Here is a 13,579-nt window from a genome sequence, read left to right on the forward strand (position 1 = left end):
AAGCCTGAGTAATCATGGATGGCTCACACCAGATCAAACTACTAAAAACCTCAGTCAGTCACCTGATATGGCCATTCAAATGCCTCAGGTTGTTGCTACTGCTTATAAAATAGTACAGTTACCTTATTACTCTCAAATGGGAATTAATTAGTATTTTTTCTTAGAAAAAACAGCAGTAATAATAAGCCCTCTTAACTCATTGGCAATCAGTCATATTTATTAGTATCCCAGAATTCAACAATCACTCACTCACCTCAGTAAGTTTATTAGTAAAACACTGAAATATGAAGCGGGGGAAAAGGGAAGCTACCCACTTCATACATGTCTGCAGAGAAAGCTCTTTTTGGATGCCAATCCCATGTGGTGATCTGAGCATAAGAACACAACTTAGCAGTAAATTCATTAAAAAGGAACAACGCATTTTTAAATCATTTTACTGTTTATTACCATAGTCACATTTGAATTGGCAGAACTGTTCCCATGACAGACAAGACAGACCTGTCATTCAAGGAAGAATAAGTGAAGGTTTTCATAAAGCTTGAGGAGAGAAGTCCCACAGTAACTAACACAAGGATGGCTGCAGCAATCTCAGACAATGGTGTGCAAGTAGGTAGGAACAAAGGGTGTTCCAGCAGTAGCTGTCCTATGTGTGTTGGCCTGAGACCACTGCTGTTTCCTAAGGGGAATTTCTTAATATGTTGGTAAGCAGATCACTTGCAACAGACATGTAAGTGCAGTAGGGTGACACTTCGCAGAATAAATTCTATAAGTTTCTGGGCAGGTTCTACAAATCTCATTGGTGATAAATGGTTGCTGAACTATGATTGTGCAAAGGTAATCCCATAAACGGACATCAGGGAATTTTACAACTGGTGAAATTCTTAGACCAAAAATTAAATAGCCACACATACCAAACCTACACACCGTGAATTAAAATGATGCCATGTTAGGCCTTCTGAAAGAATCAGCAGGAAAGATTATTCAAAGAGAAGATCCTCATCCTTCTCTTCAGCCAGAAGATTAGCAGGCTCCATCACCTCTCCAGCTGCCCTCCGTTGTTCCAAGTCCTTCTCAGACTTTTCCTTGAGAATCTTTTTCTTCTCCTGTATTTTCTTTAACCTATAAAATAAAGGAGGGAATTTTCTGAATGCTGTTTTGGTACTAAGTAGAATTGATTTCTTCTAGTTCTGTAACAAGGATAATAAACACAAAGTAGAACAAAATTCTACCTTTATTAATTTCAATTTCAGTAACATATTTATAACCCATTTAAAAAAAAAAAGATTTGAGGTAGAATACACACATATTTTAGGCTAATAAATGATTTCAAAAGCTCCTGTCTCAGGGTAAATAAACTTTGATGTCCATTCCCTGATAATGGAACAGGTTTTCAGCATTCAGACATTAAAATTTTGGATCATTCAATCTGGATTACCACAACCCTGCACATCAACTGAAGGACAAACTAAATTTTGCTATTTACGATTATAAATCATACTCAGATGCTACTCAAGGTCCAAGACAGCGATGTCTTTCCTGAATACGCCTGCCTTCACCTATCTCCACTTCTCTGAAACTGACACACTGACCCCTGCACACCACCTATTTAGTATTTATTGTCCCTACTAGCCCTAAATGTTCAGAGCTAATTCCTGTACAGGTATCATTTCTCTCCAAGTACTCTCTCTAATGGTATGATTTATATTATCATGTAATGCCCCCAAGTACTTTATACTTTCTCCTGGAACATTTTCAACATGCAATACATATTTGTTGATTGACTGATTAATTCCAGTTTCTTTTTATGTGGGAGACACCCCATCTAAACCATTGTTTCATTTTAAAGAATTATCGAGGCTATTTATAGTTTCTCTGAAGGGCCTAAGTCCTCAGAGATGCCATATTTTAGGTGTGTGCAAAACTTGGCACAGATCTGTCTCCACAGCCTTTGGCAATATTATTTCTTGTTTCTTATCAGAATAAAATACAAGTTGTCCTAATTCTTTTTTTTTTTTTTTTTTTTTTTTTGCCCGCGCTGCACTGCATGTGGGATCTTAGTTCCCTGACCAGGGATCGAACCCATGCCCCCTGCAATGGAAGCGTGGAGTCTTAACCACTGGACAGCCAGGGAAGTCCCAAGCTGTGCTAATTCTAAAGAACATAAGCCAACATGTCTCAGCAAATCAAGCTTTTGGAATATGGAAAAACAAAAAATGATCAATAACTGCAAATTCCAACAAACCTATAGAACTCTTCTCTCTCTCTCTCATCCAGCTCTGTGATGATATAAGCAAGGGTACGTTCAATCCGGGGAATGATGACTAGGGTTTAAAAAATATATACATAGTGAGAACTTCCAACCTTTTTTCAAATTGCCAGTGCTCATTTGTATAACTAACTTATTTTTTCTAACTGTAAAATAAATGTACATTTAATGCAAAAAACAAAAACACAAAGAAATAAAATGAAGTATAATCCAACCACTCTATAGTTAACTATTATAAATATTTTGGAATATGCCCTCATACTGTCTTTTCTATGGACAGGTAACACCGGACCATGATATATACAACACTGAATATACTGAATTTATATGAATATGTAACATTGAACCACAGATGTTATTTTAAATACAACAGCAATCCACTGTTAAAAACTGGAGCATTGAGCAGAGAGAATACAGTAAGTTGAATTTTGTGTTAATCATAAGGTTCTACTTTACACAGAATTTGCCTATTCTGCTTCTAGAATGTGAACTCCTTGTGAATTGGAACTGTTAACCTTATCCATTTTGTTTTGCTTGCAATTCCATGCAAGAGGCTGGCACAAGCAAGCAGTCAGGAAATGTATTTTGAGTTTTTAAAAAATGAGATAACTTCCTCTTTAACACTAATAGAGCCCAAGCAAAATAATTTCCTTGCTGCTCAAATTTTGCTCCTTTCTTACTTTAAAATTGAATAAGTGTTTCTTTAATGAAAACTGAGTTTCTTAAGCAAAGAGTACTGTGACAACATTCAGCAGTCATAGTTTTAAAATAATGAAATGAGAGATGGAAAATAAATGCATCCAATGGGAAAATTTATTTTTAGAAATCAAGGAGAACAGCAAGAGAACAGGACATAAGGCCTAAGAAAGAGAGATTTAAAGTTTAATACTTCATGTGTTCAAAAACATTTATCACTCAGTCATTGGAAAGAACTTACAAAAACGTTAGGGCTCTTGAGAAATAGTTTCACCTTTTATTCATGAATAATCAGAAATGAGTAAAACATTCTGTACTTTCTAACTCACCACTCTCCTCTAACTACCCCCTAAATCATACACACACTTCTATCACAGGATTTACTAACAGTTATCTGTATTACTGACTCACTGCCCTTCCCACTGTGGGCAGGGGCAACATCTTATTCACCGGGCGATCAGTGCCTGATTCCTAGTAGGTCCGTGACAAATGTGGAGGTGCGGACAAGAGGATCTACAAAGAGCCTCACAGCAGCTTACACTCACCATGTTCAATGGCATTTACACGCCTGTTGGTTATCTTAATAGCTTCATCCAAAGTAACAAAGGAAGTCTAAAATAAGAAGATAAATAAATAACGTAAGCACAAAGTCTTTCTAATCATGCCCTGTCCACCACTTGCCTTCACTCAGCACTTGTAGAAAACATTTGGAAACCAAGACTACTTCTTTTCAACATACTTAAAGAACAGAAAATTCTTATGAGATTTCCATAGAGCTAACATGATTTCCATTCTATTAGAATTTGTTTCCTTCAGACTCACCTGAAGTTATAAAAATGGCAAGAGAAGAGAATCATACACTAATGACCTAGATATATATTAACTGGCTACAAAGGGGGGGGAAAAAAAGGCTTTCATGCATAAACCATATTATATTTGCATTTAAATCTATATTGACTATTGCTGTTCTCACCTAGCCAAGAGTGAAACTATACCATTGCACAAACATTTTGCTAGTAGTAAAAAGTAGGGACAATGGTGCAGAAGCCACCATTTCAGAAACTTACCTGCAGCGAAGCTAGTTCCACCAGTAGTTCCACTGCTTTGGCATAATTCCTCTTCAGTTTAGCCAACTGTTCGCCACCTCTGGCTAAACCAGTCAGTTCATAACCTGAAAGAACCAGTCAGACAACATGTGTGTTTAGGGTGTAATCTTCCCCATAAACTTCCCAAAAGAAGATAAGTCAGAATAATACCAAACATGGAAAAACAAATTCACTAACCCAAACACTAAGTGCCCATTTCACTCCCCCAAAACTGTAGGACATGTTGCTGAATAGTTTTGCACAAGGATACTATTCTAAATCTAACTATAGGAGAAGTTAGCTTGCTGGATTAACCAATGCACCCCTTCCCTTTGTAGATTATACTGCCTGATGCCCCAGTACGGTTGACACTCTCTGTTAACAGGTGACTCTCTAGAATATTCTACTTCTTTATTCAAGCAGTACTAAATATTTGATGTGAACCAATTTAATATGAGGGCCAAAGAAAGAATATTGTTGTTTCTATGAAAGAAAATTGATTACTTTGGAAAGACTCAACAACGATGCATTACTACCTGAAACATGCTGTCAAATTAGGAAAAGGTGAGACAATTATAAAAAATTGGGCAGGCTGGCTATAAAAGTCTAGGAAGATTCAGCATTCAGATTGTATCACAGTGTCTGAGATCTTACTCTACTTTAAAAAGACCCAAACTGGAAATTATAAACAATGCATTATGGGTGTGGTTTATGCAGAAAGACAACATGGAAGTCTAATCAGTGGATTCATACTCAAAGAAAGGCCATGGCCTTATATTTTTAAAATTGCAAATGACTCTATAAATTTCTAGGTTGAAATAAAATATTTTAAGCAATGTACAATGTTTTGTGACTCCCTGCAATAACACTTTTTTGATTAACTGATAAACTATTGTCCCAAATGTATCTGATAAGAAGGCTTCTGGACTTCCCTGGCGGTCCAGTGGTTAAGACTCCACACTCCCAATGCAGGGGGCACGGGTTTGATCCCTGGTCGGGGAACTAAGATCCCACATGCTGCCCGGGGAGGCAAAAAAAAAAAAAAAAAAAAAAAAAAAATGAAGGTTTCCAACACTGGAACCACTGAACTCTAAGCAGGTCTATTTATCATCATTTTCCAGAATAAGGTTCATTTAAAGAGGAACTGGAAGAACCCAGAGACACACACATAAAAAGTTTCACACTTACTGTCAGTTCCTTCATGGTAATGTTCAAATACTGGCAAAGTAACACCTGTTAAACACAGAAACATATATGGATTCACAAACATGTCCTTGAAGTACTGTTTCTTAACCACTGTTTCCTGTGTTTCTTTTTCAGCAAATACTCAAAAGTCAAGAGATTGCCTGGAACTGTAACTGGTTTCAATGAATGAATTTAGAAACCTTCCTTCTTAAGTGTTCATTCCTATTCAAAAATCAGATTATCCTTAGTAAGGGATCTGGTTGTTACAATGTTTGTTTGTTTTTTTTCTTTCATCTTTGAGGTATACATAATATACAAATAATTGCACATATTTAATGTATACATTTTGATGAGTATAGAAATATGCATATACCCATGATACCATCATCACAATTAAGGTAATAAACATATCCATCACCTCCAAAAGATTTGTGCCCCTTTTCCTGTGTGTATGTGTTAAGAACACTCAACATGAGATCTACTTTCTTAAGTTTTTAAGTGCACAACACCGTATTAACTGTAACTATACTACTGTACAGCAGTTCTCTAAAATGTATTTATCTTGTATAACTGTAACTTCACATCCACTGAACAATAGCTTTCCCCACCCCCATCCCCTGGCAACCACCAGTAAACAATAGTTTTAACATGTAAAGCCAATCAACTTTGTCTAAGGAGAAAAGATTAATTGGGCCATCAAGATCTTGCTGTATAAATGGGTTAATTTTAAAATGTTATCTTTTCTCCGCTAAGAGTTCCAAAGGGTTGAAAAGTTACCTGCTACATTATCTTTCTTTGCTCTAATCTTCACTTGGGCTTTATTTACATTTTGGATTACTGTGGTGCTGCAGAAAAAGAAAAGGCCTTGATTTAGTTGAGTTTTTAGAGTGAGAAATAAACCATCAGGGACCCATCAGGTGACTTCAACAAAAGTAAGATGTTACGATTATGCTTTGATGATTGTCTTCTTTCAGAAAAGAACAATCACTGCTACCAGAGGAGAGCCTCAGAGAGCAAAGTATGAACAATATTCAAACATTAGCCATAAGAATACAAAGAATGATTTTAATGTACATGGACTGCTTAAGTTTTCAATCAGACATGTGGTGCATGGATGTGACTTTAGGGATTTTCATTCCACTAATGTAATTTGGAGAAAACGTTCCTTCCTTCTGGGTTTGCTGTTCAAACCTCTAGGTGTGTCTAAGCAGGAGTTCAATTCCTTTACCTTGGAATCTATCTAATTTCCATCTGGCTTTGTCTGACTCCCCACCTGTTACTATCACAAAATAAAGTGTCTTCCCCATAACCACCCTAAAACACTTTCACATACCACATACACACTCTTAATTCCCGCCCTCTCATGGAAAAGTCAATGCAAATTGCTATCCTACCAACACTGGCAAAAATTAAAAGTCTACTACTTCAAAAGGTCTTATGCCCCTCAAGCTGTAAGACTGTCTACAGGTAATGTTCCCAGATAACACAAACTAAGAATGGAGGCACTGTGTTATTGGTAAAGAAGACTAAAATCAAAAACCCCGAAAACTTCCATTTCTGCCCCTGAGTAGTCATTTGACTTTAGGAAGGCACTGAACTTAAACTGAGAACAACAATGCTCGCCTGGTCCACCTCACAGGCTTATTTGGAGAATCAAATGACATAACTAAACATATGTAAAGCAATAACTAAGCCATTTTGTACACTTTGTAAAGCACATATTGACATATGCCATAAAGTCCATGCCCTTTAAACAACCAATTCCATTCTCAAAAATTTTCCTAAGGAAATAATTCAACAGAAATTAAAAAATATATACATAAAGATGTTCATGGCACCTTTTCTAATAATCCAAAAATCTGAAAATCAACCCAAAGGCCCACCATTACAGGAAAACGTTAATACATTATCATACATCTAAAGATTATGCAGCTATGTGAAAATAGGGAAGAATGTTTATGATACAATACTAAATGAAAATGGACTGTAAAATATTAAGTATTCTGTGCCTGCAACTATGTAACAGATACACATGGGTGGTAATAAACACAAAAGTGTTAAGGTGATGGGGTTAAAAGTGTTCTTATTATTACTATATCATTTGTCTTTAATGCTTATGTATTTTTTTAAATTAAAAGAGGCTTTTAAATGAAATTATGAACATGATAGCACTTTGTTTTTCAAAACACCCCACTTAAGTGTTCTTACCTGAAGTCCCCTGCTGTGAACTTGGCCTCAGCAAGTGAAAAGGCAGCTTCTCTCATCACTTCACCCATCAACATTTTAGTCTGGAAAAGCAAAAACCAACAGCCAATTCAAGCAAGTTTTTTACAGGGAAAAATCATATCATAATCATGTTCCTTTAACAACCATCAGTATTTTACACCAGGTGTACATGTAAATATTGATTTGGTAACAATAAAATAAATATATCCAATTTCGGGCTTCCCTGGTGGCACAGTGGTTAAGAATCCGCCTGCCAGTGCAGGGGACATGGGTTTGAGCCCTGGTCCGGGAGGATCCCACATGCCGCGGAGCAACTGGGCCCGTGTGCCACAACTACTGAGCCTGCGCTCTAGAGCCCGCGAGCCACAACTACTGAAGCCCGCGCGCCTAGAGCCCGTGCTCTGCAACAAGAGAAGCCACCGCAATGAGAAGCCCGTGCGCCAAAACGAAGAGTAGTCCCCGCTCGCTGCAACTAGAGAAAGCCCGCGCACAACAACGAAGACCCAACATAGCCAAAAATAAATAAAATTTAAAAATTAAAAAGAAAAAAAGAAAAAAAATATATATATCGAATTTTGCTTGAACAGTTTTGGTTATGGTTACTAACAATGTTGCAAAACCATGAGTTTTATAATTAAAATACTGGAATAAAGGCACTAAGAAATAGGAAACTGAATCTTTACTGAAGGGCCTACCTTATTCCTGAATGAGTCCATGCTGATTTGCTCAAATTAATCTTTTAAATTCACTATACTGCTCTCAAAATCCTAATGGCACAGTGATTCTAAAATCTGGAATATTTAATGTTTGAGAATACCCAGTAATTTTTTTGAAAGAGAAGAAAAACTGGGACAGGTGGGTAGAAAGTTACCAGACAGGCCAGAGGACAGTTATAATCAATACTGGGGAAAGAGCATTTCGGGCATTAGAAACAGCTAATGCAAAGGTCCTAGAGGAGGATGTTAGAAAAAAAGCTCCAAATGAGATCAGAGGGGCAGGCAGGGGCCAGAGTAGATCAAGTGGGGTTTGGGGGCAAGAGTAAAGAGTTTGAATCTTATTAAATGTACTTTCTGAAACTTGTTACATTTATAATGGCATTTTTACTTTTGAAAGAAAAAAGTTTAATTAAAATGCCAACGGCCGTGGTGCTGGATTTTCCATAGATACTTCTAAAATAAATACAATTCTAAGCAAACTTCATTCTACCTCTATTATCTTCTTAAGGATCTGTCGAAATCGAAGAGTTAAGGCGTCAGATTTTTTCTTTAGGAGGTTTCGACCCGTCTGTGCTCCTTTTAACCGAGCCCTCATGATGGTCTGTGCCCTATGTAAATAAAGTTAAAGACATTTAAAAATACTTCCCCAATATGGTGTTAAAATTATGCTAATTCCTTGATGTCATGAGAGCGAGAATATGTACCATTTGTAACTGAAAGGCTTAATTGGTTTCTCAATACTGTAGATTTCCACCCTCAGTGTTCCATAAATAAGAAGTCTTTTTTATTTAAAACAGAAACAATCCTTTAATAAATAAGTACTTAATAATTTGATAAATAAGTTACTAACATTAATAATTTAATAAATAATTATTATAATAAATATTATTACTTAATAATTGGTTAATAATTTAATAAATTTTATTATGATTTAATAAATATTTATTAGAACTATTTTATGATGCCAGCATAGTTTAAATACTTACTTGATTTGTGAGTTAGAACAGTATATGTTTCCATTAGGGATGCACTAAGAATTAAAAAAAAATCTGTCCAATAACACATATCAAAATTTGAAATGCATTTACCTTCAGGACCAACAATTCTACTTTAAGGGATTTATCCCCCTGATTTACTCCCACATGCACACAAAAACATGTACAAGGTCAAGGATGAGTAGTCCAGCCTTATTTGTAATAGCAAAAGGGTGGGAACAAGTTAAATGTTCCACAAATCATGGTTCATCATACAACAGAATGATATGAAGCCATTAAAAAAAAAGAGGAAGGAAAAAAATAAAAGAGGAAGGTAGATCTGCATGTGCTCCTCATATTACATTGTCTCACTTATGCACAGTAAGGGATGAATGTGCTTATATAGATAAAGAGAATAGTTCTAGAGAGGTTCACAGAAAGTGGTAACAGTTTCCTTCGGAAAATTAGGTTGAGTGAAAAGAATGGATTTACTTTTTACTACTATATTCTGTTTTACCTTCTGTATTTCATACCACAGTCATTTATCACTTTTTCCATTAAAAGTGTGGCATTGAAGTGTTTTGATATCATCAATTAAGAGTCTACTACCAATCACTTTACTAATTTGTAAATGACTCCAGGTAACAAATGACACATATAAGTAAACACTTCTGAGAAGTGACAAGCCACTGATATCTCCTTACCTCCCTATTTCAATCTTTTCCCATCAGAAACCCCAAAACCAAAGTCAAGAAAGCAACAGCAGAAATTGACATTTCCATTCTTGCTACCATATGCCAGATAAAATTTAATAATGAGAAAAACAAAGTGGATAATAAGATTCAATAATCAATTGTATAACATACTTAAAGTGATTTGTTTAAGGGGACATAATTTCATATGACTGGTGTTATGACCAACTGCAAAATAGTTTTTGCTAAACTTCTGACTAAATTCTTAGATTATACTGAATCTTCTACCATAGGCCAAAGGTTACTAAAACAATTCTATAGCTGGAAGGGGCTTTAGACATTATCTTGAAAGATAGGAAAACAAAGCTCAGAAAAGTGAAATGACTTTCCCACAGTCACTCAGTGAAGAAAACGCAGAGCAAGACCTAAAACAGATTTCTGACTCCAGGGATTTAACCAAGGTTCAAACCTAGGTCCACTGTACCCCAACCATGTGCCATACTGCCTCACCTATAGATTAAGGGGACATAATTCAGGTGAACAGTTCTGTCTTTGAAAAACTAGCTATCAGTGGCTGAATTTGCACTGACTAGCCTCATTGGAGGTCTAACCAAGTGAAGCTGGTTCAGCTTCCAACCTGAGCAAGAGCTATGCACCCCAATGTGTACACTTAACATACCGTGTTGTTGACACTAACCACCAGACTTTGGGCTCAAAGAGTTGAACCAAATTTAAGTCAAATCCTAGTACTGCAAATGGCAGCAAGTTTACAGTAAAAAGGTGAACTGGTTCATAAAACTGAATTCACCACGCTAATTTTAATTTCCTCCTATATTTAATTTCTTTTCTCATGAAATAGACAAATTTTAATTCTTGAGACTCAAAGAGTGACTTGCCCAAGGGCTTATAGCCAGTATGTAGGAGAACCTGGATGTGACTGACTTCTGTTGACTCCAAATCCTTCATGCCTCTTTTGCTTCCACTCTAAACTTGTTTTGCTCTCTCTGGTGCCTAAGTGGGTGACACCCCATTTCACAGGATAACACTGTAAGGTAGTAGTGTCTGAAACAGAAGTCACTAGTGTATTTTCTAGCCTCGCTCTTTAAACACTTGTTCTTTTACAAGTTACAGAGCTGCTTGGCCCTACAAAAAATGTTTGACCTTCAGCTAGGATGATGACTTTGCTTCCAGCTGAATCAAAAACATCTGACTACATGACAAAGTACCTGCTGATAAGCCTTGGGGAAAATATTTAGAGAAGCAGTTACTTCCTGCACCTGATTTTCCTCTCAATTGGCAAGCTGAGTACTCTCAAATAGCAAATTTCACCTTCACAAACCTATCATTCTTGTCTAAGCCCAAAGAGTGTATTTTCACCTCTTAGTCTCAAAGTAAAAACAAAAAACAAAATGTTAACATTCTGACTACTATCAAAGATAAACACAGCCAGACATTAGTTAAAGCTGTGAAAACAGATATTATTCAGTAACCACTGACAGCAGGGGAAAGAGCTGAGCTCCTTTCTGATTGTGCACAGGTGATTAGGCATTTTAAAATGAGTGAGGAGAGTGAGAGTGGATGCCAGTCAGAGAAAAATTCCAAAAGGTTGGGCACTGGAAATGCCACGAGGCCAGCTGTGTCTGCTAGCAGGCTATTAAGGAAGGGAGGTCAGGGGCATAGTCTCAGGTGTTGCATAGAACAAAGAGTAAATTCTCCTGGCTGGATGAGTTTTCTCAAGCAGGCATTTTACTAGGGGCTGGAGTCATTCTAGGAACTTAGCCTTAGGCTACCAGAAGCCATGCTAGAGTCTGGTGTCTCTTAGGGCAGAGGTTTGGATGGAGTCAGAGTCTTTAAGTGCTGGGAGTTCTACAGTCCTCACTACCCCAGGGTAGTCCTGATCCTTATCTATTTCACAGGCACTGCCTTTCTCCACAACTGACTTACTTCCCACCTAGGACGAACAGCTATTAGAAAGTCAATAGGCGAAGGTAGAAACCAAACAAAAACCCCTTGATTTCATTAAAAGCTGTAGCCACCCAGGTAGGTACAGAAATCTAGGTTTGGGGTTTAAATATAACTCTTATTTTAAGCATCCTCAGATTCTCTGAGAAAAAGTCAGAATAAAGAAAAACAACAGAACACCCCCAAAGAGACAGGACCACAATCAAAAGATCTAAGTGTCAAAACCAAAACTGATTTTCTGCTCCTCAGTGAAAAAAAGAGGAAAAGGAAGAGGGGCAGGGGGAGGGGGAGAGGGCAAATAAGAACAATCTTTACCTTCCACACGTTGTTAGGCACATTTGAGAAAACTTAAAATTTTTCTCCTAACAAAGAATTCAGGCCCAAAGAGAAAGGAGGCCACAACTGAACAGATTCCACGGCATGGGTTCATTCAAGTAACATTTTTTGTGGACCTTCTGTGGATTAATAATCAAGACACTTCTCATCCTGGAGAGAGCTCACAGTTCAGTGGTAAATATACATAAACAAATATGCGCTTTACAATGTGATGGGTGATATTAACAGAAGTCTGAATGAGATGCAATGGTGACAGAACAAAAGGAGTGCCTCGGAAATTCAGGTATAGCTTCCCACCGCATGTGACATTTCAGGGGATCTTGGAAAATGAGTATGGGTATCCAAGATCGAACCTGACGCCCACTTTAGGGCGATTCGATTCAACCCCCAAATTGGCTTAGAAGCCTGCTTCCCACCGCAGTAGACTTCCCTTCTCAAAGCATTTATCAAACTTCGTCCGCTTGTATATCCCTCCACTAAACTGTGAGCTCTGTTAGGGCAAGAGTGGCGACGATTCATAGTTATATAAATCCAGTGTCCGGATCAATAAGGGAATATGGAATGAATGGCTCGATTAATGACTAAAGTCAGCGGATCTCTACAAAATGCCAGCAGGCCGGGCGCCTGTTCTCACAGGCTGGACTTGCTCTGTCCAGTCTGGTTCACTCAGAGGAATGTGTAAGGGGCCCCTCAGGGAGCCTCGCCCTGGACTCACGAGAAGAGACTGGAGAGAGCTGAGGGTCGGCCCAGGAAACAAGAAGCCCCGCTGCTGGTCCAGGGTATGGAGGGACAGCGGCTCGGGCAGGTCTTCCTGAACACCTGTTCGTTCCATTCTTTTACTTACATTCGCGAGGGAAAGATTTCAATTCGGTCTTTGCCCGACATTCTGACAATGACTGTTCGGCCCGGGTCCCTGGCCGGGCAATCGCGGCTGCAACAAGCCCAGCCACTGAGTCTTGCTCCACCTGAGTCAGCTGGTTGTGTCACGTGACCCCCTGGCGTTGCTAAGAGGCAGCCAGGCTACGCCTTCTTCACTTCCGCTTCCTGTCGGTAGGGGTGGGGGGGTACGGGTGTGGGGAAGGCGACAGGAAGAAGGCGATGCCCGGATGTTGAGGCGCGCGCACCCCGGAATCGCCCCTCATTTCCGGTTCGTCTTCTAGCCCCCACCCCCCCCACCCCCCGGTCTCCAGCTCCCAGGCGGCTGCGCAGGGCGAGGCGCAAGAACAGGGAAGAGTACACTCCTTCTCTTCCTCCACTTTTCATCTTTGGTCACAGCGCCACCTCATGGTTGACTAAAGCTTCCAGAGAGGATTTATTTTTCAGGGACAAGGAATCAGAGTCCTCCCTCTCACCTGCACCTTGAAGGTTACTTAGCGAAAGCTAAAGACAGCGAGAAAACGTACTTTTCAGGTCCTCCTAAGGTCCACATTCTTCTTTGTTC

At 38.4% G+C, this 13,579-nt stretch overlaps 1 protein-coding gene across 2 annotated transcripts; it reads right to left on the reverse strand.

Annotated features, from left to right (window-relative positions):
* Window positions 1–420: 420 nt before the first annotated feature.
* On the reverse strand, window positions 421–13,151 carry ATP6V1D (ATPase H+ transporting V1 subunit D). Of its 2 annotated transcripts, none has more exons than XM_061180942.1 (9): window positions 12,983–13,151; window positions 8,665–8,782; window positions 7,441–7,520; window positions 6,010–6,077; window positions 5,236–5,280; window positions 4,030–4,133; window positions 3,508–3,574; window positions 2,243–2,321; window positions 421–1,119 (listed from the first exon to the last, which is right to left on the reverse strand). In XM_061180942.1, exons 1-9 carry the CDS (start codon window positions 13,021–13,023, stop codon window positions 978–980), a joined length of 744 nt encoding a protein of 247 aa, XP_061036925.1. In that variant the 5' UTR covers window positions 13,024–13,151; the 3' UTR covers window positions 421–977. The 2 variants fall into 2 exon arrangements, with proteins under 2 accessions (XP_061036925.1, XP_061036926.1); XM_061180943.1 differs by lacking the exon at window positions 12,983–13,151 and adding an exon at window positions 12,854–12,967.
* Between the last annotated feature and the right edge of the window lie 428 nt (window positions 13,152–13,579).

Source organism: Eubalaena glacialis, chromosome 2 (genome assembly GCF_028564815.1).
Source record: "Eubalaena glacialis isolate mEubGla1 chromosome 2, mEubGla1.1.hap2.+ XY, whole genome shotgun sequence".
Taxonomy (NCBI): Eukaryota; Metazoa; Chordata; class Mammalia; order Artiodactyla; family Balaenidae; genus Eubalaena; species Eubalaena glacialis.